At 47.7% G+C, this 24,086-nt stretch overlaps 1 protein-coding gene across 1 annotated transcript in view; it reads left to right on the forward strand.

The window, feature by feature from the left end:
- PDE8B (phosphodiesterase 8B) overlaps window positions 1-24,086 on the forward strand; it is a gene marked incomplete at its 5' end in the record, with an annotated part of 176,056 nt that overhangs the window by 97,012 nt on the left and 54,958 nt on the right. Inside the window, 7 exons of the mRNA XM_081090250.1 lie at window positions 2,867-2,926; window positions 5,087-5,144; window positions 9,247-9,335; window positions 15,363-15,441; window positions 17,639-17,779; window positions 19,264-19,352; window positions 21,455-21,515. Of these exons, the coding sequence (XP_080946376.1) occupies window positions 2,867-2,926; window positions 5,087-5,144; window positions 9,247-9,335; window positions 15,363-15,441; window positions 17,639-17,779; window positions 19,264-19,352; window positions 21,455-21,515 (577 nt within the window). The remainder of the gene's footprint in view (window positions 1-2,866; window positions 2,927-5,086; window positions 5,145-9,246; window positions 9,336-15,362; window positions 15,442-17,638; window positions 17,780-19,263; window positions 19,353-21,454; window positions 21,516-24,086) is intronic.

The following is a 24,086-nucleotide window of genomic DNA, read 5'->3' on the forward strand; positions in this document are numbered from 1 at the left end:
GGGTACCCTGCGGAGAAATGAGGGGAAGCTTCTCATCACAGGCATCGCTTTGCTAGTCTCTGACAGTTTTCCGTTTCCCAAAGAATTTTTCTTAAGGAACCTATTTTAAAATGTCTTATTGGTCTCAAGTAATTTTATCTTCCTGCATAGGAATATTTGCCTATTTATTATGTATATTAATAAAATGTATCATAAAATATTTGGAGGATATTTTTAGTGATTAGGGACATTTCTCCTTTTTAAATGATTTTCAGGATAGAATTGGGTCCTTGGTAACTAAGTATGTCTTCTTTCCCTTGTCTTGACTGATTTTGTGGTAGATACGACAGTCCTTTGTGCATACATAGATTGAACTAAGATGAGCTTCTGGTGTAAAAAGAAGGAATTAATAGGAAGAATTCTTTTTAATTCAGGCAAAGACCCATTTTAGCAGAATAGCATTACAATCTTCCCGGAATATAAAGACATGGAGTTCTGTTTCCTAACAAGTGTACGTCTGTCTTGGCAGCACAGAAAAGCAGTGGGGGTATGTGCAGTGCAGAAGCCGGTGCACGCCTGCTGGTGTGCTTCCCACTGTCACTGTCACGTTGAGGGTGCCCCGATCCTGACTGCCTGCCTGCCAGGACGTGGTCCCTGAGATGAGCTGGGGACCTGCTCCCAGCGAATGTGCACACTGTTGGCATCTGTGGCCCAGGGTCCCTGGCCTTTGAGCTAGACTGGATCTTAACACACTTCCTCGGACCCTGTCCTGCCGGTCCCCAGGCTCCCCTTGGTTCTCTCAACCCCGAAGGGCCCAGGTGCCTCTGATCACGCCAGCTCCTCTGGAGGACTGAGAGGGAAGAGGGAAGCAGCTGGAGACCCCCAAACCGGAAGCCAGTCTCAAAGAAGCTAAGCACGTGTGTGCTCCAGGCCGGTTATGTTCAGAGCAGAGTTTGAGCCTCTTGCCTATGGCCCACCCCTTTGAATGTAGCCCAGAAGGGACTCTTGATGCCTCATTGGGGAGGAAGAGGCTGAAGGAAGGTGAGAAGTGCTTGGTGTTTCCTGAGATGAGAGCTCACCTCTGAAACACTGTGCAGTTTTTTTTTCATTAGGTGCTAACTGGTACTTCTGCTGAGAATTCAACGGGCTACTAGGTAGAGAATACGGGCAGCGTCACTTCTCCAGGCCTGTCCTGTGCGCTGCGTGGGGAGTCGCCTGTGCTCATATTGGAGGCTGTTGGTGACTTATTCCTCCTGCCTCCCAGGGCGCTCAGACACTGTCTGCCATTCAGCTATTTATGCACCAGGGGAGCCCGCACTTCCAGGAAGACAGCAGCTGGTCATTTTCTCAAGCCTTCTACCCTCACAGAGGGAGGCCTCCAGGAATAGGAAGCGGGGAAGGTACATTTCTGAAAAAGGTTAGGAAATTCTGGAGTTGAAGAGGATCAAGCAGTATGAGCTGGCTCTCCCCGGGAGAGCGGTAGTCAGACATGTTAACATGGAGGGGCCTGAAATCCCAGCAGCTAGAAAAAAAACGAATCCATGTGGTTTCACAGATTATCGGGAGCAGCCCTGACGCTTCTGTTCGTGGAGGTGGTGGCTCTCTTTTGAGCTGTATTGAAATAACCAGAGGCCAGAGCAAGGGGATGGGTCAGAACAAGCATTCGTATTTATACCAAGATTTGAGTAGGTGGCACTTTATTAACAGCTCACCCAGCCCTGGTCGGTGTGGGTCAGTGGTTAGAGTGTTGGCCCTCGGACCGAAGGGTCTCGGGTTCGATTTCTGGTTAAGGGTGTGTAGGTTCTCTGTTAAGGTTGTAGGTTCCATCCCGGCACCCAATGGATGTGTCTCTCTCATGTTGGTCCCCCAGCCCCCCACCACCACCACCTCTCTCTCTCACATTCTCTCTAAAAAAAAATCAATGGAAAATATATCCTTGGGTGAGGATAAAAAAAAAAAGTTCACCCATTTCATGACCCCTGACCAGAATGATACAGAATCATTCAAAACACATTTCCTAAGAAGACTCCCCGACCTCTAAAGTCTACATCCGTACTTGTTTTAATCCTGTTACGTTCCTAGGGAATAAACTAACTGTATGCAGGTGGTGACAGTTGCCATGTTGCAACATTTCTCAGCCCCAGTCGTTTAAAGTATTGGAGGACAAACAAGGGTACAACTGGGAAATCGGGGTGGGTCTGTGAACCATTTAATACATTTCAGTCTGCATTTGTATAGCCAGCTGTCAGCAAGCACTTTCATTTTTCTGAACTAACTACTATTTTAAAAGAAAAAAGATCCAAACCAATTACCTCCCCAAGTACAAACTGATAACTAGAGAATTGTAGGACTGCCAGTTTTTTTTGTTGTTTTTTTTTTGCAGAGTGGAATTTCAGTCAGAAAACATGGAATTTAAGTGGGATTTGATGGTTTTTGAAGTGGAAAATTGGCAGATCTGACCTATTGGATAATTGCCTGGGAGTTAAAAAAATTTTTTTTAATAACACAAAGATCCACAAGGACATCTTTCTTTGTTGTCTTTCACATGGACTTTTTCTGTTTCTTGTTTTTTTTAGTTTAATAGACTCTGTTTATTAAAGAAGTTTCAGGTTTACAGGAAAATGGTGCAGGGTACAGACTGTCCCTACAGCTCCTCTCTACCCCCTACCTCCAGTTTCCCTTATTCACATCTGGCATTCGCATGGGCTGTGTTGCAGCGTTTTTCAGTTACAGTTGACATTCAATATCGTGCCAGTCTCAGGTGCACGGCATCGCTGTTCTTTCGGGGAAGGTTCGATGTGCCGTCTCCAGTGTGAAGGGGCTTCACATGGACTTAATGGAGCGCAGCCGAGGTCACCTGGTTTGACTTGGCACCTTCTTGTTGCAGGTCGATCCGGGCCACGAATCTCGCGGAGCACACGGTGATCCTCGCGGTGGTTTCACAAGCGTAAGCTCACCTCCCACCCCTGCTGGAAAGCGTCCCGTTCTTGCCGAGACATTTGTCTGATGTCATCCAGTCTCGGAGCTGGAAAAACAATGGGCATGTCCTTGGCCCCACAGCAGCAACCTTCCATCTTGCTTTGGGAGCTTTCTTTGTTTTGCAAGTTTCTGGATATATTGAGGTTTTTCTCCCGGTCATATCGAATTGCTGCTGCAACATACACATCTCAGGAAAAAATGGTTACTTCATTCTGTGCTGGAAATGAATGCAAAATGTGTGAAGGAGGAGATCTGGAAAGAACATGATTCCAGCTTATCTTTTTTTTTTTTTTCTTTAAGGAAAAGAGATGGGAGAGGAAAAAAAAGAATGCTTGTTTTTCACTTAAGAGGAAACAAATGGTAGCGTGAGAACAAAGAGGCACTAAATCCACTGCAAGAAAAGGGATGTGCAGTTTATGTTTTGGGGCAGTTCTGTGGCTAGGAGCAGGACTAGGATGCGTGCCAATGCTGGAAGGCAGGAAAGAGGAATTAAGCTGTAGGTACGAGATTGTGGGATGAGAAACGGCTCTGCTGGGTTCCTTGTCTGAAATGGCCAGCACTTAGAATGAAAGATCTAGAAGGGAACAGTTGTTTGTACAAGCCACAGTGGTTGGAATCTTTGCAAGTATCAAATGTTATAGTCAAGTAATGGCCATCATTAGCTTCGGAGAGAATAAAACCTTAATTAGGGCCCAGGATCCCTGGACTGGGACCCATGTGGCAAATGGCACGGATTCTGCAAGGAAGGAGCTGACAAGCCAGCAACTCGGGAGGGTTTAGGCCCTCTCCCAGCCAGCCCAGGGCAGGGGAGAGCTGAAATACTCCATTCCAGAGCCATGTCCTGGCTTCAAAGTTTTGGCCTAACCAAAGACTTCTACTGACCTGGGGCTCCTCGCGTCTCTTGTTCAGAGCTGTGTCTTTTCACTGTGAGACCTGCCACGGGCTGTGGGGCAAGGCAAGTGCAGAAACTGTCCCCAGTGGTTCCTCGCCACTCGCCACGCTGGGGGGCGATGGGTCCTCGCCGGGAACGAGGAGGAGGAGAGCGAAGATGCGCAGTCGTCCTTGTTCAGCCCTTTGGCTCGTGTTTTATCTGTGGGGACTCTGCGGTCCTGGGCGTGGACACCGCATGGGCACCAGGCCCCACAGCGTTTCCCCAGTTCTGAGTTTGTCCCGCTCAGCATATGACTCAGAACATTGTTAATACCTTTAGAGACCATTTTGTGCCCGTCCTGATTTATCAGTCCGCCAAGGAGAATCCCGAGTTCCAAGAGAAGGAGTGAGGGAAGGCGGCCCTCCCCGCAGGCTGGGCTCAGCTACAAGTAATGCCCCAGATAAGCACCGGGGTTTCCTTTCCTGTGTTCTGCCTGCTCCTCCACCCAGTCCCCTCTAGTCCATTCCCCTCCCCTGTTTTCCAAGGCGTATTCTCCACGTTACTTGCTGGCTGTCTCAGGGACACCTTTTCTCTGTCATGATGGTGCCAGCCCTGCATGTCTGTGATCACCCACACCCACACCTTGTACTCAAACTGAAGTTCTGAGACCCCCTGTCGACTCAGAATAGGAAACCTTCCCGTGAAATGAGGGGCGGTAATCAGTTTTTGTTTTCTCTTCTTCCTTTCGAACATTTCTGATGACACATCCTGCCCATTTGGCTATTGGCTGCGGCAGCTTAGAATGCCCGTTGCCTTCCTGGAGTTGAGAGTTGGACCCAGCGAGGTCCTGCCGGGTGGGAGTTGTGCTTTTAGAAGGGTTGGGGACGGCAAAGAGGACAGTAGTCTCTGGGATGAGCATTGCCCCCACTTGTCCCTCCCTTGGTGGGACTGCCCCGTCCGTACCCTTGCTCCAACTCCAGCGGCAGCCTCGAGTGGGGGACAGCCACTCGCGTGCGCCTGCAGCCATGCTCTCAGGCACACGGCTGGAGTTTTCTCTCTACCATTGTGTTCTTTTTGCATCTGGACGTCAGGTGTGGGAGTCAGGGTCCTTGAAGGCAGGTGAACCCGTGGGCACATGCTGGCCAGGAAGCCATGTGAGAGCCGGCGCCCCGCTCGCCTCACTGCGCTCTCCGTGTTCCGGTGTGAGGAGCCCGGGCTTGTATCTGCTGAGTGACCACCTTTTCTGCTTTTCTGCAGAGCGGGCGACCGTGAAGAGACCTCAGTCCTCCCTCTTCTGCACGCAGGCTTCAGCAGGGTACGTAGCCGCTGGCCGGCACCTTCCTCTGGTGCAGGCGCTTCTGCTAATCCTAGCTCTCCCAGCACCGCCCAGGCCACATCCATGCATGACCCTAAGCCCCAGGGCCGGGGGAGGAGGGAGGGAGGGAGGGAGGGAGGGAGGGAGGGAAGGAGGGAGGGAGGGAGGGAGGGAGGGAGGGAAGGAGGGAGGGAGGGAGGGAGGGAGGGAGGGAGGGAGGGAAGGAGGGAGGGAGGGAGGGAAGGAGGGAGGGAGGGAGGGAGGGAGGGAGGGAGGGAGGGAGGGAGGGAGGAAGGGAGGAAGGGAGGGAGGGAGGAGCTGTTCTCATGGGATGATAACGGGCAACTGTTAGTTGGATGTCTTTTCCTTTTTCTCTCTTAACTTCATATATCTTAGCCACTGATACGTAATGACATAAAAACACATCTTAGGTCAAAAGTCTGTCGTCCCAAGGTTCTCTCGTTTAGTCCAGTTGGCTAGATTCATCGTGTGCATGTGATTATGTGTAGGTGAGTCCACTGAGTGGGCACCCAGGCCTCGTGTTGGTCAGGGCTGGTCAGAGCGTATGCCCAGGGCCAGGCCCAGGACAGCCACCGTATCCTGTGAACTCCTGGTTTAAATCCTAAGTTATTTGAGTGACTACATGAATCAAACTGTTATTCAACTTAATAATGAAGATTGATTCCTGTAAGGAGACTTACCAACAAACTAAACGCAGGCTTCCCTGGCATCTCCAGGTCTTTTGATGGGAGTAATCGGAATCTCAGATAGATGGAGCCATGCATCCTTTCCTTCAAAGAAGGACATTGCCCGTGCCTGTGAGCTATGAAAATTCCTTTGGGTGCTTTAAGGAATGGTACCCTGCAACCCCTAGTTTAAGAAACAATCCCGTCTTTGTGGTAGACCACAGAGAAGCAGAACCTGAGAATTCCCCATGTGCAGCAGTGTTGTGCTTTGGCTGTTTCCTGCGTCGGTGTGGAGCGGAGTGCTCTGTGAAACAGTCAGGTAGCGCAGCGCTTCACACGTGTGCTAGGAGTGAGTGCTTCTCGCTAGCGGTATCACTCGCCTCGCTTTCATCGCGTCTCAGAGGCCGGCCTTTGGTTCGGAAGGCTGTCCTCCACGCTGTGTCTTAGTGGGAGTGCAGAACTGCTCCTGAGCTCTGCAAAAGGAGTGTTGGTAGAGAAGCCTGGACTTCTTTTCTTCACTTACAGTGATCACTTTCTGAGAAATAACCTGAAATCACCCACAGGTCTCATCGGGGTGCAGTGGGTTTAAGGTTGAACACCCACTGCACCCCAGCCCAACACGGCCCTTGACGTCTGAGGCGGGACGTCTTGGAGTGTGAGCACGCAGGTTCTCCTCACCCCCTGGGACCGCATTACTAAGGACGCCAGCGACACACTGTGGGTGACATCCTCCAGGCCCCCTGTCGCTGCTGTCGGATGTCCTTTGGGGATTTCGCTTTCAGTTCAGTGTTCCTGCCTGTGACTGGTGTAGATTGTCATTTGGAGTGATGCTGGCAATTGCACATCTACTCACAGGAAAGCTCAGGGAAAGCAATGGGCCCTCTTTGGGTGCAACGTGATTAAATAAATTTAGGAGGGAAACGGTCCATGGTTCCTTTTTATGTGCTCTGTAACCTGTCTGTGCTGCTCTAGAAGGTTTCGTTGCCCTCTGTCCAGATATGGTGATGCTTTCTGCCGTCAGCCTTGCTGAATAAAACCCAAAGTGGAGCATGAAACACGAGACCTGTCAGGGACACCTGTGTTCTTTCGTGCTGGTCTGATCGAGGCCTTTGCTGCTAGGTCAGGGTGCCCCACAGAGCTGGGGCACTTTCCCAGGGAAGCACATTGCACCTACCAACGCTTTCCCGCCCGAGTTCCTGTGAAACAAGATCAGCTGAGATTACTCTCCTGGTGGCTGCCCTCCTCCTTTTTTGGGCAAAACCTTGCCTTTGGCAACACTCTACCCAAGCACCCATCCAACTATGCCAGCGGTTCTGCCTTCCGGGAGGTGGTTTCCCACCTCTGAGTTGTTTTGATTGTATGAACTCATCTGGTGAGACTCAGCCTGTGTCGCTAGCCGATTGACCAGTGCTTCAGACGCTGGGTCCCTGCGTCGGGATCCGGGAACACACTGTGTCCTGGATATGCCACAGCAGCTCCCTGAAGCCTCTCGCTGCGCGTGAGGGGCGGCTGCGTGGAGCTCCGTGCACTCCGAGCCTGTTCGAAACCAGTGCCTTCGCAAAGGGCGAGTGCAGCTGTTTCTATATCAGCCTCCGCGTCCCTCTTTCTCTCTCTGAAATGGTGCACAGTCCGTTGAACAAGTATTCCTGGAGCACTGACATGTGCCTGCTGCGCGAGGCGTGCCGGTCAGACACAGTCCTCCCTGGAGCGGCTTCCTGGGGAGAGATGGACAGCTAAGATTTAGTATTAGTTCAGCTCCATTCCGGGCAACTTATTTCATCCTCATCTGCAAATGAGAGGCTGGATAGTGTCTTCATTTTTGCAGAAGAGAAAGCAGGTGAAATAGCTTTGCCAGAGCTCACACTCGCTGCAAAGTCAAAATGCCAGCTCCGCGCTGGGCCCACTAAAGTGGTGTTTCTCAAACTGTCTGTGGGCCTAGTGTGCCGAACGCTCTTAGCAGGTCTTCCTTGGCAAAGGCTTCTGTGGTCGAGTCAGTTTGGGAAATCAGTGAGGCCTCCTCCCCCTCCCTGCAGCCCTGAGCATGCACAGCCCACGTCGGCAGCACGGCGCCCGGGCCTCCTGAAGCTGCAGGGCCTGTGCTGAGGAAGCCGGCCCACATTCCTGCAAGCGGGCCCAGGAACCCGAATTTTCAACCAAAGGCCCAGGAGAAGGATGTTGAAGTTGGAAGACCACCGCTTTTCATTCACTCAAATCATTTCAGAGATAGGGGTTCACTACACTCTTGAAAAATTGCCTAAAGATAAGGCACTGGCATCTCCCCTTACCTTTAGTCCACAAAACACCAAGTACCAGTTATGTACAAAGTGCTCCAGTGCTTAGAAACCATCACCTACAGAAAGCTGTTTGTCACTGCAATGGGAGTTCTTAGGCTTAAAGAAAAGTCAAATATAAAAAATCATTTCTTAGATAGGAAAGTGAAAATGTCACATGGAACACGCAAACGCACAACACACTGAAAGCCCAGGGGAATGAGCCAAGTTAACAACAGCTGGAGCTTGTGACACTGTCAGCGATTTGGGGCTTTTCCTTTATGTTCTCTGTACGTTGCACACTAAAATTAATGTGCATTACAGTTATAATTAGACATAGACAGGCGTGACCCGTCCAGAAGGTCATCCTGAACCCAGCATGTTTAACGTCACCAAAGAAAGGGAAAGTGTTTCCTTCCTGTGTGTGTTCATGGCAGAATCCCCTTTCCTTCGCCCCTCCCAGCTTCCACCTGCAACAGTGGGGACCCGTGGCACAGAAAGACAGGGCTTCAAAGGTGCTCCCCAAGAAGAAACCAATCACACTAGAGAGCGGAAGTGTGTGTGTGTGTGTGTGTGTGTGTGTGTGTGTGTGTGTTGGGCGGGGAGGGGAGACGGAGGAGAGTGAAATGGGCTCTCAGAAGATGAGGAAGGAAGCAAAGAAGGGCCTCTCCCCTCGAGACCATTCACAGTGTGGCACGCACCAAACACGTCCAGTGTTGGCTTTTAGAAGACTTTTATTTTATCTTTTTATTCTTTATTGTTTAAAGTATTACATATAGTATTACACATGCCTCCTTTTCCCCCCAGTGACCTCTCCCTGCCCCCCTCCCCCACCCCCAGAAGACTTCTACGAGTGCAATATAAAGCACAGGTGTTTCTGCAGTTAGCAAGGTTGCGTTTATTTTCCTGTCAGTATTCATCATGAAGTTTTCCCACCTTTGTTACAAAGGGGGTTAAGCATACAATAGCCCATGCTGTGTTGAAACAGGCCTTTGAAACACCTTGACAACTGTTGGATTTCATCTTATCCACTAGTTGTCTTACGTAACTGAGTAACTTGGGTAGGGAAAACTGTTACGCTTCTTTATTTGACTCTTAAAGAAGTAATTGCATCTGTCTTACGTGTTATATTTGCTTTCTTTTCAGAGATTTGTGGAGAACAGCAGCATCATTGCCTGCTATAATGAACTGATTCAAATAGAACATGGGGAAGTGCGCTCGCAGTTCAAACTCCGGTATGTAGCCCGACAAGACGGGACCCGGGGTGGCAGTTCTGGAGAGGAGCCAGGGTCCTGCGCACAGGCTCCTGGCCAGTCACAGGGACTGTGAGGCCGGTAAACAAGTAACGGTAGCCAGTGCAGCAGAATCTAAACTGAGAGCCCTTTGTTATCAGGAAATAAATTAGAAGCATTTCTTATTTTGGCAGCATTTTCCACTATTTGCAGCAGTGTTAAAATTATATCCTGGGAAAAGTACGGTTTCATTTTTGTACAATTAGGTCGAGATTAAGAGTAGCCTTTCAGGATTACTTTCTACTTACTACTCTCAACGTTTGTAAATTCCTCCATGGATTGTTATGGATAGGGGCAAACCAATGGCCGTATTTATTATGCTAACCATAATAATTGCTATGTAACCGCGATAGCGATTTCACGAAGCCCGTTTGAGGCCTCCAAGCATGAAGTATCTTGAAGAGGCTGATTTCAGGTCTCTAAGCAGGTATAGGGTGCTTTAAAAGCAGGCTGCTCTCTGGTGCTCGCTTCTGGGATGGGGTTGTCTGAGGGTCTGGCCAGAGCTCTGGGCCGTGGGATGCTCTGCTCCGGGGGCATCTTGGAATGCCAAGCGCCTAGCTCATGCCTGGTCTGGCTCAGGCTCCACTCCAGGGTACTCTCAGGACCCTGTTTTTTCAACTTGCCCCCCTCAAGCAGAGAAAGAGGAGCGGGCTGTGGAGGCTCTCCCCAAACTATGGTCCTCAGTGGCTCGAGGCCGTAGGATGCCAGAAAGTCCCAGCCTGGCTTCCCCCTCTGGCCAACTGCAAGGTCAGGAGGGTTTCAGGCTCAGCTGAAACTGAGAAGGCATCTCACTGTAAAGCGTATACTTCTTTTTATCTTGACGACTGAATTTGCATTGAAAGGGGGCCAAACCCTTTCAAACTTAATTTTTCTCTGACATTCTCAGTCTCCTGGGAGTAAAATGTATTCGCGTAAACCCACAGAGGCAGGTCCTTCTGGGGCTCACCTGGGCAGGGACGCTCCTTTTTGGTGGGTAGAGAGCTTTAAGAAACAGTCACTTTCTTAGGTGGGAAAGTAATTCAAAAGAATCTCAGGCAGTGGAAATTTAGGTATTTTAACAGGTTTTGGTGAGGAATATTGCCAAAGACTTTTGAATATGTAAATAATTAAATCCCTTGGTTTCTTCGTATCCACATATTTGTTAGCTTCAGAGAACTTCCTAGAATTTTTCAAGAAAAGCACATTGCCTTTACTTCAGAAATTTATGATTTTTATTATTGTGCATTGATGGTTTCTGTTTTTGGAGGTCCCTACTGTTTTTAATTGAGGGTAAAAAGTCTTTGTGCTTTTTTTAAAAAAAATGTTTCCACCATGAATAGAATTAGAAAAAGAGGGTTTTCATTTGGTTTAAATCTTTCACTGTGTCATATCTACAAAAACACAAACAGATACCTTATTGCTTTGACAGGTAATTTTCTCCTTTTACTTTAAGTAATTGTTTGCGTTTTCTTGGCAACATTAAGTGTGATGGCACACACCAGACATCAGAGTGAGTGGGCGGAGGTAGAGCTGGCAGCTTGAACTAAACATGCCCAGCCATCAGCACGAGGGCTTAAAGAAAGCGCTTCTGGTTATGGTGCTAATGAAATCTGTGTAGAGCCAGGGCCTTAACAACTCTTCAAGGTTCCTCAGACTCAGAACTTGGCAAATTTCTGAGGACCTAACCCTGTGCAAGTCTCAGGACTTCTCCCTCTTCACTTTCCTGGGGGAAAGGCTCAAGTTCTCAGTACAAATCAGTGTGCGGTTGGCGAATGGACTTGCCTCAGCAGGCAGTGGCCCGGGAAGAAGGGCTTGCCCAGCATATCCATCTCCTTATCCCCACCCAGCTGAAGCCTGGCTGGCAAAGAGCCTCTCTTCCCAGCCATGAGCAACCAGCATGAGAGCGGCCCCCCACCCCCGGCCCCCCGTGTGGGGAGGGGCATGAGGGGCGATGTGTGTGTGGTGGGGGAAGGCGGGAGTTCTCCACCAGAGAAAGCCAGAGGAGGGCTGAGTGGTCTGCTGCTTCTGTTGCTTTTTGGCTGTTCTGCCTCAACTGTCTCCAGTCCCCTCCCCTTTTTTGGAGGAGTGGGGTGTGCCCAGGGTTTGACTCTCCCTGGGTCAGCCAGATCTGGGTCCAGCGGGTGGGGGCACCCTGACCCCAGACCATGACCTCCCCCCTCCCTAGGGCATTCAAGGACCTGCGAAGCCTCTACCTGCACCCCAGGGGCAAGCAGGCGACTGTCACTCGCTGCTGACGAGAAAACGAGGCTCTTTATTATACAATCCAGAATAATCACAGTCTAATTATATAATGCTTCCCCTGCAATTCCGCCCCCAGCTGCAGCTAAATCTGTGGCACGACTGGCATTCTGCAAGGACGGTCTGTGCTGCAGGGTGGGGTTAGATGTTGAAGGGGCACCTTCCCGTTGGGTCTTCATTTGTGGTAACCACACTTAACCACGGGAAAAGCGAGGGTCACGTGAGCAAACAAAACCTGCCTAGTTTTAAAATTCCATTTTATAGAATAACTCTTAAAAATAGGAGAGCTACATCTCGTTTCTGAGAGTATTTGATGAATTGCTTTCTAGAACAGAAGAATTCATGAATGGGGAATGCCGAAGGAAATGGGGGTGAATGATGGCCATTTCTCTCTTATCCTTACGCATCTTCATTATGAAGACGCTATGTTATACAAAATACAGATAGGGTTTACTGCTTACTGGGAGTTGAAGCCGATTATACTAAGGCAAGACCGGCTGTGTGTCATCACCAGTCTGATCTCTGTTATCCAGGAGTTACACCCAAATCATGTTTATTTTACTCCAAGTCTTACGAAGGTAGCAGTCCTCGGTTTTAGAAACATCAGTTTCTAAAAGGTGGGCAAAACTTTGTATTCTGTGGAACCCGGCATCTCTGTTATGAACGGACGTTCACAGAGAGCTACCGACACGTGGACTCTGCGTGACCGCCTGGCGTCACAGAAACCCAGCTGCGAAGGCTTCGTGCACAGCCCAGCTGCACTGCTGCCAGGAGGGTGCCGACCTCGACCCCATGCTGCCTGCCTCCCCGCTCGCTTGCGCCCTATCCCTCCCAGACCCCTGCTGGGATGTGGCTTTGTGCTCAGACTCTACACCTCAGCCAGTTGATGGAGAAAAACACAGAACCAGGGAGAGCGGATAAGATTGGTCACAGCTCCCCCGTGTGTCGGCTGTAGCGCTGGAGTAGAATCCAGGTGTCCTGCTCTTTCAGTCCGATGCACTTGCCCCCCCCCCACACCCACCCCCCGCCCCCACACACACACACACACACACACACATCTCTATACCACTGTGCTGTCTATAGACTTCATGCCCAGCCTCTCTAGCACTTGCCTTCCCCTCTGGGCCTTCCAGGGCCCTGAAGGAGGTGAGGGGGAAATGGTTACCTCGCCTGTACTTCAGGGGTTTCTGCACGAACGTTACTTTTCCTTGTGCTGCTTTTTCCAGTTTGCCAACTTCTTAACCTGAAGGATACAAAAATCCACTTGAGGCACAGAGTTACAAGGTTCCCAAGAACAGAAAGTAAACGAAGCCAGGGCTCATCTGCATGAAGAGCGTTAATAATTAATATAAGGAATTAAATTCGGAAACTCTAAGAACATGATTCAAGTCGATTACCTCATTTTGCCTCAGGTTTTTTCAAATAGAACCATCCACCAAATGGGTTTAAACACAGTCCAGGAGTGTGTCTCACCGATATCCTCTCACCTCACCTATTGATAACAATTTCTTTTGTCCATTCGGCATTATACTTATTGAAGATCTTATGCTTTGTGGATGATCATACAGTGAATGTTTAATAGATAAACTTTGCAGGTTGGAGCTAAGATCTTGTATAAAGAAGCCTCTTGAATTGACAGAAACAATAGTACTCAGAAGCACCTGTTTGCGCACCTAGCTGAGACACAGGTACTTTAAGAAAACCCTTGGGCAAAAGAGGAATTTATCATTTAATATGTGTAGAGGGATTTATCACATAAAGTGGGTGAGAGCTTAGTTTTGCAGCTCTCACAGTTGAGGCATTAGCCCTGGAGAGTGTGCTTTGACGTCTAACTTCTGGGGACCAGGGACCGCTTGCCTGTGGTGCCGAGTGGGTTCTGCTCCAGGCCCCTGGGAAGTACTTCAGAGTCTTGCTCTTCACGGGAGGCGGTGCAGTATCAGTGTGGGTGACACTTTAAAGTCCTCTTTTATTCTTTTTCTCTTATTTTAAGTGACATTTTATTAGCGTGCAGAGATGCTAATAGGACAGTCAGTATACAGTTCAAATTAGGTAGCCTGGAGCAATTTCAGTAAGAAAACTTACTGCACTTCTCAGGAGTCTCAGGTTTATATCCTCCTCCGTTCACCCACATCACAATTACTCATTTTACTCACTCACACAAGGCGGCTACCTCAGCCCCTGCAACTATAGAAACGTGTTGTTCATTGGGCTAAAATCCTTCACTCCCCATAGAAGTTACCTTGCTTGGTATTGGTTTGTTATTTCCATGCTTGGTTTGAGATTTCAGGGATAATGTGAGAAAAGATAGATTATATTTCACCTTTGACCAACCGCCTTTGAAAGCCTCAGAGAACAAAGAAATCTGACTGTGGGATCTTACAAATAATAACAAGTGCCCTGTGTTGAATTCTTATATTGTCCCAAGTACTTTGAGAGATGCCTCACGCAACTGCTCTGATTCTTATAACAACCTGTAAAATATGTGTTGTTTTCCTCATGTTATAGTTGAGGAAACTGAGAGTCAGCCAAGATAAAAAGTTCTCCGAGGTCCTAGACCTGGCAAAACACGGAACCAGATTTCACCCTCTTTGTTCTGCCCTATGCCTGGTAAACAGTTCAAAACAGGATGGCAACGTTAGACGCCATTGTGAGTGGAAAGAATGAATAACATTTTTAAAGTTTGTTTTACAAAACATCCATCCAGTAAATCAGCATCTTTTATGTAATGGATAAGAAAGCTGTCACTGGTATTCTTTTAACAGCCCGTGCAAATAACAGAACGGTAGGAACTAGTTACATACTTGCTGTTAGATAGTAACTTACTATATTTGGAGTTGCTCTAGATTTGGAAGAGTTAAAATTCCTTCCAAGAACTGAGAAATTGAAATGATTTCAGATATTCCAGATAACCAGCCAAGGTCACCCAGAAAACTGCCCCCTCGAGAGCTGTGCGGTTGCCCAGGTGAGGGGCCTCCCACCATGTCTGCCTTGCAGCGGGCCAGCGGGAGTGGGTGAAAGCAAAGCACTAGAAAGGCTTGTTTATTTGAGGTCACAAAAAAGGGGATAAAGTGTTTGTGCCTATTGCAGGAGGCCAGAATACCCCAGATCCAGTTGGGACGTAAGTGTGTTTTCTTAACGGATGGCAGCGTGGTCAGGGAGAGCATCCTGGGTGTAGAACAGAGGGACCTAGAAGATGGTCCCTTGCACCTTCGTTCCCCTGTCAGTGCTAAGGTTTCATTCAGCATGTAGGTAATTCATTTTATTTTTTTAAATATATATTTTTTGTTTTAGAGAGAGGAAGGGAGAGGGAGACAGAAACGTCGATGCATTAACATCAATAGGTTGCCTCCTGCACTCTGTCCCCTTCTCCTCCCCCACTTGGGATGGAGCCTGAAACCCAGGCATGTGCCCTGACCAGGAATCAAACCAGTGACCTCTTGGTGCATGGGTCGATGCTTAACCACTGAGCCACGCCAGCCAGGCTGTAGTTCATTTTATGACCCATGAATATTTTGCTGGTTATAATTCTTCTCTTTGTATCACATACATGAAAATATATGCTGCTGTTGATTCATTTAGTTTGAAAGCCTAGGTTTTTGTTTTTCTCCTCAAAGCAGGATCAGACGGTACGTTGCTTCAATGAACCCGAGGACCTGTTTACTTTGATAAACTAACAGATGAAGTGCTGATGGTTTTACGGTAGAACTAACATTGATCTTTTGCAACTTCCAGGGCCTGTAATTCAGTGTTTACAGCATTAGACCACTGTCATGAAGCCATAGAAATAACAAGCGATGAGCATGTGATTCAGGTACGGGGACATTTTTTATGTTTAGATGTCAAAGTAGAACCTTTTAAGTTTGAGCCACCCTTTTTCAAGCACTTTCCTTTTAATTCTCACACTTTAGCACATTTTCTTTGGAGAAAGGAACACCAAAGTATTCAAAGAAAACTGATAGTGTGGGCTATTTCCCAGGGGTCAATAGGAGAATAAAGGGGACATATGTAATACTTTCAACAATAAAGATTTTGTTTTAATTTTTTTTAAAAAACCTTATAGACTTAAGCTAAGAATTAGATATTTAATAAGAATAAAATTGTATTCAAATCAGAGCCTGTAATTTCTTTGACGGAGGTGGGCTAAATTCTTTGGACCACAGAAGTGTATCAGAATTGTAGAGTAAGGGCTTTTAAGTGCTTATGGAAACAAAATATTTTCTTTTTTAATTTGTCAGTTACAGTTGACACTTAATATTTTATATCAGTGTCAGGTGTACAGCATAGTTGTTAGATATTTATATAATGTACAAAGTGATCCCCATAAGTGTACTACCACCTGACATTATATACAGATATTACAACATTACTAAATTCCCTATGCTGTACATTAATACCTGTGTTTGTTTTAACTACCAATCTGTACTTATTTTTTTTAATATTTTTTATTGATTTCAGAGAGGAAGAGAGAGGGAGAGAGAGAAACATCAACGATGAGATAGAACCATTGATTGGCTGCCTCCTGCATGCCCCCTACTGGGGATCGAGCCTGCAACCTGGGCATGTGCCCTTGACCAGAATCGAACCTGGGACCTTTCAGTCCGCAGGCTGAAGTTCTGTCCACTGAGCCAAACCAGTTAGGGCCCAATCTGTACTTCTTAATCCTTCACCTTTTCACCCAGTCCCCAGCCTCCCTTCCATCTGGCAGCCTCTGTTTGTCCTCTGTATCTAGGAATCTGTTTCTTTTGGGAACAAAATATTTTCAAGGGTGTTCACTTATTTATAGTTGGTATTCTAATAACAAGGCAGTCTAATGTACTAAAATCAGCTTCCTAAGGAAATGTGTATAGTTAGTAGACAAGCCTTCGTTGAAATTATGTTGTTGTATTTGTTGGAAAGCAAGGCATTTATACTTAAAACACACTCTGAAATGCAGGCTTTCCTCTGATGGCCACACCTGGTTTGCGTAGGGGCACTGAGTGTGAGGAACACGTACTCTCCTCAGTAGAGACCAAAGTCAGTGTTCAGCACAGGGGACCCACGGCAGACAGAGCCCACATTTGCTCTCCTGCATACGCCCCACTGCACACCCAGACACACCTGCTCTCATACCGAACCTATGACATCAGCACCCACCACGCCTAGGCCGGTCGTCGTCATGTTCATAAGGTATCTCAATTCCATGCAGTAACCCTATGAAAGAGACACAAGTGCCCCATTATACAGATGGGGAAACTGAGGACCAGCAAGGTCAGGAACTTACCCAAGGAAAGCTGTGGTCATAAATAGGAGAAGCAAAATAGGTAGCCCTATCTTCCTGACTCCAAAGCCTTTCCATGTGGTGTCCTGTTTGGCTGAATGCATGGGAGTGTTTCTTGAAATGGATCTGAAAGCGTCCTCATCTCATTGGCCGTTTCTGCTCTAGACCAAGCACACCCCCACCTGTTTCTAGACTTGAATAGTCAGGTCTCTTCATGAAACATGTTCGCTTTGCACCTCCCTGTTTACAGTGGGCAGCCGGGGGTGACCTCAGTAATGAGGAGAACGGGCTCCCTGCTCTCTATTCACCTTCCCCGCTTGTAACCTAACAGATGGCGCTTTCATAGCGTCCTTTATCCACAATGGGCACCTGGTGGCGGGAAACGCTGTGCCTCCAGGAGAGGGAACACGGTGATGCTGTCAACACGATGTCAATCACCTCCCAGCCTTTGCCATGAGCAGGACCAAAAGGGCTGAGGACGGTGGGCGCCTGGACAGGGGAGGCTATACTGACTGCAGTTTTTTTGGGGGACCCTGTCAGGGCCCTTTAAAAACCTATCAGCCCTCTGAGGATAACACAAGCGCGAGGAGGAGGACGTGGACCAGAGCATGTTGTATGTGGGGGAACTGAGATGACCTCTGTGTGTGGGTTTTGAGATGGTCCTGACGGGCTCTTCCAGCAGGTCCCCTGCACCCCGGCAGGCTTTCCTTCAGGCACCCCCGAACTGACCTGTGCCCACTTCCGTTCACAGTATGTCAACCCCGCCTTCGAAAGGATGATGGGCTACCACAAGAACGAGCTGCTTGGGAGAGAGCTCGCGGAGCTGCCCAAAAGCGATAAGAACCGGGCGGACCTCCTCGACACCATCAACACGTGCATCAGGAAGGGCAAGGTGGGTGCACTAACAACAGCCCGCACGCGCCTCCCCAACGCACTCGCCTCTACTGTGGGTTTTTATGCCACATCGTAAAGATTGGCTTCTTTCGTGATGTTATAATTAGATGAAACATGTTTATGTTTGCAAAATGAGTTAATTTTGGATATCCAGCAAATCTGGGGCTTATGATGATGCTACAGAATCTGGCAGTTTTGTCTAAGGAAACACCATCCTTTGCATGATTATGCCCCACCTGTCATTCCTGGAATATCATTCCCACCTCTGCTCTGATCCCGCCCACAGCTTATCCAGTGTTTGGGGGACTAGGTGTATTTAGTGTCAGTGTTCACACGTAGGCCCGGTTGTCCTTTTCCTGTTCTCTGTCACCCCAGTTCATGGAGAGATGGCTTCCGTCTCCCTGCTGCACCCACTGGTCCCCGTAGACGAGGGCAGTGGTGCAAACGCGGCAGCATCTTCCTTCGAGCCCTACCCCCAGGGCGCGTTGCCGTCCCAGCCAGAACTGCCTCGCATTTTCTCCTGAGCACTCGGGGTGCTTTCTCACATGTTATTGCTTTCATCTCGCTTTCTCGGATCTGAAGTAGTTAGATGACCATTGTTTTCATTTCATGGGGGGCCGTTGTACAAACATAAAGTAGTTTGGATTATATATGATGCCCAGAATTAATGTTTTAAAAATTGGGGCAGTGGGAATGAGAAAGAAACAGGACATTGGCAGGTCATCCAAAATACCCGCCAGAATACTGCCCCATGGTGGCCCGATGTGCGTGCCGGTGAGCCACCTGTGGGGGGGCGGGGTGGGGAGGGGGGCAGGAAAAGGCTGCAGAGAAAAGGCCCAGCTTCCGACATAACCACTCCTCCCAGAAATCGCAGCGGTGCCACAGGTCCCCCCTTGAGGTCACCGGGTTCTTCATCCCAGCCAGTTCCCCAAGGTCCAAAGACAGCAGGATCTCCACACCCCCGTTTGCCTCTTCCATGGAAACTGCCAGGAGCCAGACTAACCCAGAGAAGTCGTGGCTGGAGGCCCCATAGATAGTGGACAGGTGGAGGGCCTCATTGCCACCCCCCCACTTTCTCACCTGGGCACAGTAGTTAGAATCTCCGAGGCTCAGTTTGCCCATCTGTCAATGAAGGATGATCATCTGACTCGGGTTGTTGGACGATTTTGAGGAAGACCTCGGAAAAATCCCTTGACCTGGTGTCACTGCACCCGTAGGGCTGAGCAGGAGCTCCTCCCACAGGTCAGGCGTCCTGGGGCCCAGGAGGGCAGCCTGGTGGTGGCCGCGTTGGTCCTGTTGTGTTCATGCCTTGTGACCATGTGCCTTACACAGGCAGCATCGCCGCGGGAGGGAGAACGGAGTGGCGTTCTGTGGAACGCACTGAAAGCGCTGGGAATTAATGGCTCGGTTGGATAAGACCCCCTGTAGGAGCAGGTGCTGGCCTCCACAGAAGGACTTTAAGAGCTCTCTTTCTCCATGTAGGAGTGGCAGGGGGTTTACTACGCCAAGCGGAAGTCCGGGGACAGCATCCAACAGCATGTGAAGATCACCCCAGTGATTGGCCAAGGAGGGTGAGCGCAAACTCTTGAACTCTTTCAGTTGAGGGCCGCATGGGCATATTGAACTGCAGGGTGAGCGTTAGACCCACAAGCACAGGAGGGCTGCGCTGTACATAGGTATGCCAAGGCCACCTCCAGGCATCTGGTAGCAACCCCCAGACGTGGCTCTCTATCTTCTCCTGCTTACGGTCTTTATGGAGCATCACCCAGGAGCCCCTCCACCTGAGCATCTGCGATTCCCTCTGCCCACTGCCCTCTGGGGGAGCTCCTAGGCTGTCCACCTCCACATCAACAGCAAAACCCCTGGGAGCGGACTGCTCTCCCTGGGGCACCGGCCTGGGCTGGCTTTCTCCGGCCGGCTCAGGGCTGCTCCAACTCCGGATAAAGGCCTGGCGGTCATGGTTTCAGAGAGAAAGATGTGTCTGATCCAAAGCTGAGGTTGATCTGATTCCACTTAATCTCAGATTACCAGAGAAGCCTTATCACTGTGGAGAGAGAAGGCGAATACGCGATTCCTTTCCTCCCCCCAGTTGAATTCTGTGAGGTTTACGAAGCCAGACTGGCTCCCCTACCAGCATGTCCCTGAGGAGCTTTTGGAAGCCAGCCCGGAGGTCGCACCAGCTTCAGAGTCTAAGGGACACGCACCGTTGTGTGAAGTTTTGGGAAAAGGAAAGGCGGCAGTTATGGTGCCAGTAAGAGAGAGGCGAGTCCTGCCTGTGCCCCTCTGACTGCCCCAGACCCTTGCAGCTTGTTGTGCGACTAGACAACGACAGTCTATAAAGTCAGCAAAGTGCCACTGGGTTGTCTCCCCTCCAATTTCCTGGGTTAGTTTCAAAAGTGCTCCCCTCAGTTCAGAGACCACCACCTCGTGCTTCCTGCCATCGTGCTTCAGTGTGGGTGGTGGGGTGACGGGCAGTCCGTGGCCCCCTCCTGACCGCAGAGAGAGGCCCCCGGACGTTCTCCTGAGCCCACGGTCCTCTGTGGCCCTCCCAGCAGTCCCTGTTGTTACCATCATCCTTATGCCCTCTTTCAGAAAATTGAAGCTAACATCCACTTTGTGTGTGTGTGGCCGGAATTATTAGGTAGCCAAGGCCGAGGAGACATGCCACTGCTTGGTAATGTCTGTCAGAATGAGGATTTCTGACCTTTCTGATGTTACAGATAAGAAAGAGACGTTCTTTTGTCCAGACAGTGTCACTCCCCCCACCCCATTGTAGGCAGTGAACTGTCAGAGGAAATTCTTATTAAAAGTAGGGAGATATTCATTACAGGATAACCAGCATTTTCTATGCTCTCCTCAGAGTTCTCCAGAGAAAACTAAACCAGAGAGAGAGAGAGAGAGACAGAGAGAGAGAGACAGAGAGAGAGAGAGAGAGAGAGAGAGAGAGAGAGAGAGAGAGAGAGAGAGAGAGAAAGGGAGAGAGGAGAGGAGAGGAGAGGAGAGGAGTCTCACTACAGTGAAATCTAACACAGCCCTCTGGGATTCCTGGCTTCACTCCGTAGAAAATCTACCCGGAGCTGAAATCTGTGCAGGGCTGAGGCACCTGTGGTCTTTTGCTGGTCTGTTCCATGGTAATGAGCAAGACCGCAGGCTGTTGTGGGATTCTGTCCATGACCTTGAAGTAAGAGGATTTTCCTCTGCCCGAAAAATGCCCTTGTTATGATGACTGTGCTGTGCAGGAATATGGAATTAAATATAAAAATAGCTGCCCTGAAATTTGATCATTGTCCAAATGAGTCCTTTGCTTTCTATATAAGCTATAAAAGTATTAGCGTCAGCAGAATAAAGCCAGTTTTTTTCTGGAGTGGCATTTCATCCTATCACGGCCCATACGGAGGAGCCAAGCTTCAGGCGTCAGTCGCAAAATGAAATGCTCATTCGGAAAATGTCTGGGAGCCAGCGGTGATTAAAAGGGAAGCCCCGTTCGGAAGGCGTGTGTGGGCTGTGTGTGAAAATGCATTTTCTGTAGACTGGGTTTTGTCTGAATTGTACATCTGCCCTAGAATAGACACTGGAGTTTTTCTTTAAAAAGTTTCTGTTGATGTTTTCCTTTGCTGATTTGTTGAATCATCTTATATCTGACTCACTAATAACTAATTATTTATGTTATTAGGAAAATTAGGCATTTTGTCTCCCTCAAGAAACTGTGTTGTACCACTGACAATAATAAGCAGGTACGTACCCAGCTTGCTTCATTTGCTCTGTCAGCTTGACCACGCATTACATTCTCACCACTGCTCTCTGCTTGTCTTTCTCCATTTCTTATTGTTGTTGCCAATTAAGGTTTTGGGGAAAATTAGGCTCCTTTGGCAGATAGTAAAAAAAATTCGCCTGCAAGCCTGTGCTACTGTCTTAGTGATGCACATCACTTAGGATTAACACTTGGCTGTGCAACTCGAGACTGATACCTTTTGTGAAGGCAAAAAATTCTTCCTCCAAGTAAAGACTATTCTGTTTTTCTATCTTAATTTCTTAAGCAAATAAAAAGTATCTCTGCATTTGAACATTTCACCCCTACAAGTTTATATCAAAAACAAAAATCATTCCAAGTTAGTACTGTGATTTTTTTAAAAACCATTACATCATGCAGAACAATCCATTTGAGTGTTCTTCTGCAGTAAAAGAATTTTAATCAGTTGCTTTTTTAAGAACCTTCCTTTGTAGAGACCTTTATCATAGAGGACAACATTGGTATTTTTTCTTTTTGATTTATGCTTCTAATCCTGGATTATGTGTATTTTCACTTCATGCTGTAAAGTTTGTTGATTGAAAAATACTCAACAATCACCCATTATCTATTTTTGAAAACATACAATGTAGCCTTTGACATAGACGAGGATTTTAAAAGGAGGGACCATATAGCTAAAGGAAATGAAGGACTTCGGGGCATAATCCATTTTAGAGGGACGTGTTGGAGACTTGTCAAATGTGGGATCAGAAGGTGAAGCCTGGCCAGGCAAAGACGTAAAGTGGGACTCCAGGACCCAAAGGTGCCTGTGCTCCTCCCAGTGCGGAGGGGATTCCCAAAGGGAAGTGGGGCTGAGCAAGAAGCCTGCACAGGGCTGTCAGTTGGAGACCGGCCCCCTGAAGGTCCCCATGGACATTTGAGTAGATTGCGGAATGATTGCCTAGTTAGCGATTTTCACCACGTGTAGTTACAAATTTTATTCTTGTGATGAGAATTTTAAATACTCTCGAAGTTTGTACCTTCTGATCTTCACCCATTTCATCTGCCACCCACCTCTGGAAACCACCAATCTATTCTCTGTATCTATGAGTTCAGTTTTTTATTTTTTTTAGATTCCACATGTAAGTTATATGATATTTGCCTTTCTGTGACTCATTTCACTTAGTCCTCAATGTCCATCCATGTTGTTGCAAGATTTCCTTCTATGTTATGGCAAAATAATATTTATTATGTATATAGGTTCTTGAATAATGTTGTTGGGTTCAATGTTGATTCATGATAATGTTGCTGAGATACCACAGGAGCTTAGCTGCTGTTTCTCTCAATTAGCCGATGGTAAGATTTGTTTTGTTAGATGTTCCCCTTAAAGTTGCAGAACCTATCAGCAATGTTAAGTGAGGACTCCCTGCGTATGTGTGGGTGTCTATGCACATATATATACAACATTTTCTTTAGCCATCTGTTGGAGGACACAAGTTATTTCTGTGTCTTTGATATTGTAAGTCATGCTGCAGTGAACATTTACTGTTTCCTTTGGATAAATCCCTGGCAGTGGAATTGCTGGATCATATCGTAGTTCTATTTTTAACTTTTTGAGGTACTCCCTATGGTTTCCCGTAGTGGCTGCACCAACTTACATTCTTACCAACAGTTACCGTTTCCCCACATCCTCATCAGCACTTGTTATTTCTTGTCCTTTTGACAAGAAGTGTCTTAGTAGCCATTTTAACGGGTATGAGTTGGTATCTCGTAGTTTTCATTTGCATTTTCCTGATGATCAGTGGTGTGGAACACCTTTTCATATACCACTTGGCCATTTGTATGTTTTTGAGGAAAAATGTCTAATGTTTTTTCACCTCTGGATGCGAATGCACATATGTGGGAGGCTGGTTTAATTTATACATAAGTTTTTCACTGTGCAGGTGGTGGCACTTCTCACCCCTTTGTTGCTCAAGGGTCAGCTGTATTCAGATCCTCCGGCCATTGTTTAATCAGATTGTTTGGGGCTTTATTTTTGCTATTGAGTTTTATGAGGTTTTTTTTTTTTTACATACTTTGTCTATTAACCTTTTACCAGATAAATGATTTGAAAAATTTTTCCCCATGTGGTAGTAGGTTTTCTTTTCATTTTGTTGACGGTTTCCTTTGCTGTGCAGAGGCTTTTTAGTTTGGTGTAGTCCCATTTATTTACTTTTGCTTTTGTCTGTGATTTGGGTATCACATTCAAAAAAATCATCACCAAGATCAACATAAAGGAGTTTCTGTTCTGTGTTTTCTTCTATGAGTTTTATAGTTTCTATAGTTTTATAGGTCTTATGTTCAAGTCTTTAATCCATTGGAGTTGACTTTGTGTATGGTTAAGATAGTGGTCCAGTTTCATTCTTTTGCATGTGGCTGACCAATTTTCCCAACATGATTTATTGAAGAGACTACTTTTCTCCATTGCATATTCTTGGCTCCTTTGTCATAAATTAACTGATCATATATATGTGGGTGTACTTATGGGCACTCTATTCTGTTCCATTGATTTCTGTGTTTTTATGCCAATACCATACTG

The sequence above is a fragment of the Myotis nattereri genome (genome assembly GCF_964212035.1).
Source record: "Myotis nattereri genome assembly, chromosome: 4".
NCBI lineage: Eukaryota > Metazoa > Chordata > Mammalia > Chiroptera > Vespertilionidae > Myotis > Myotis nattereri.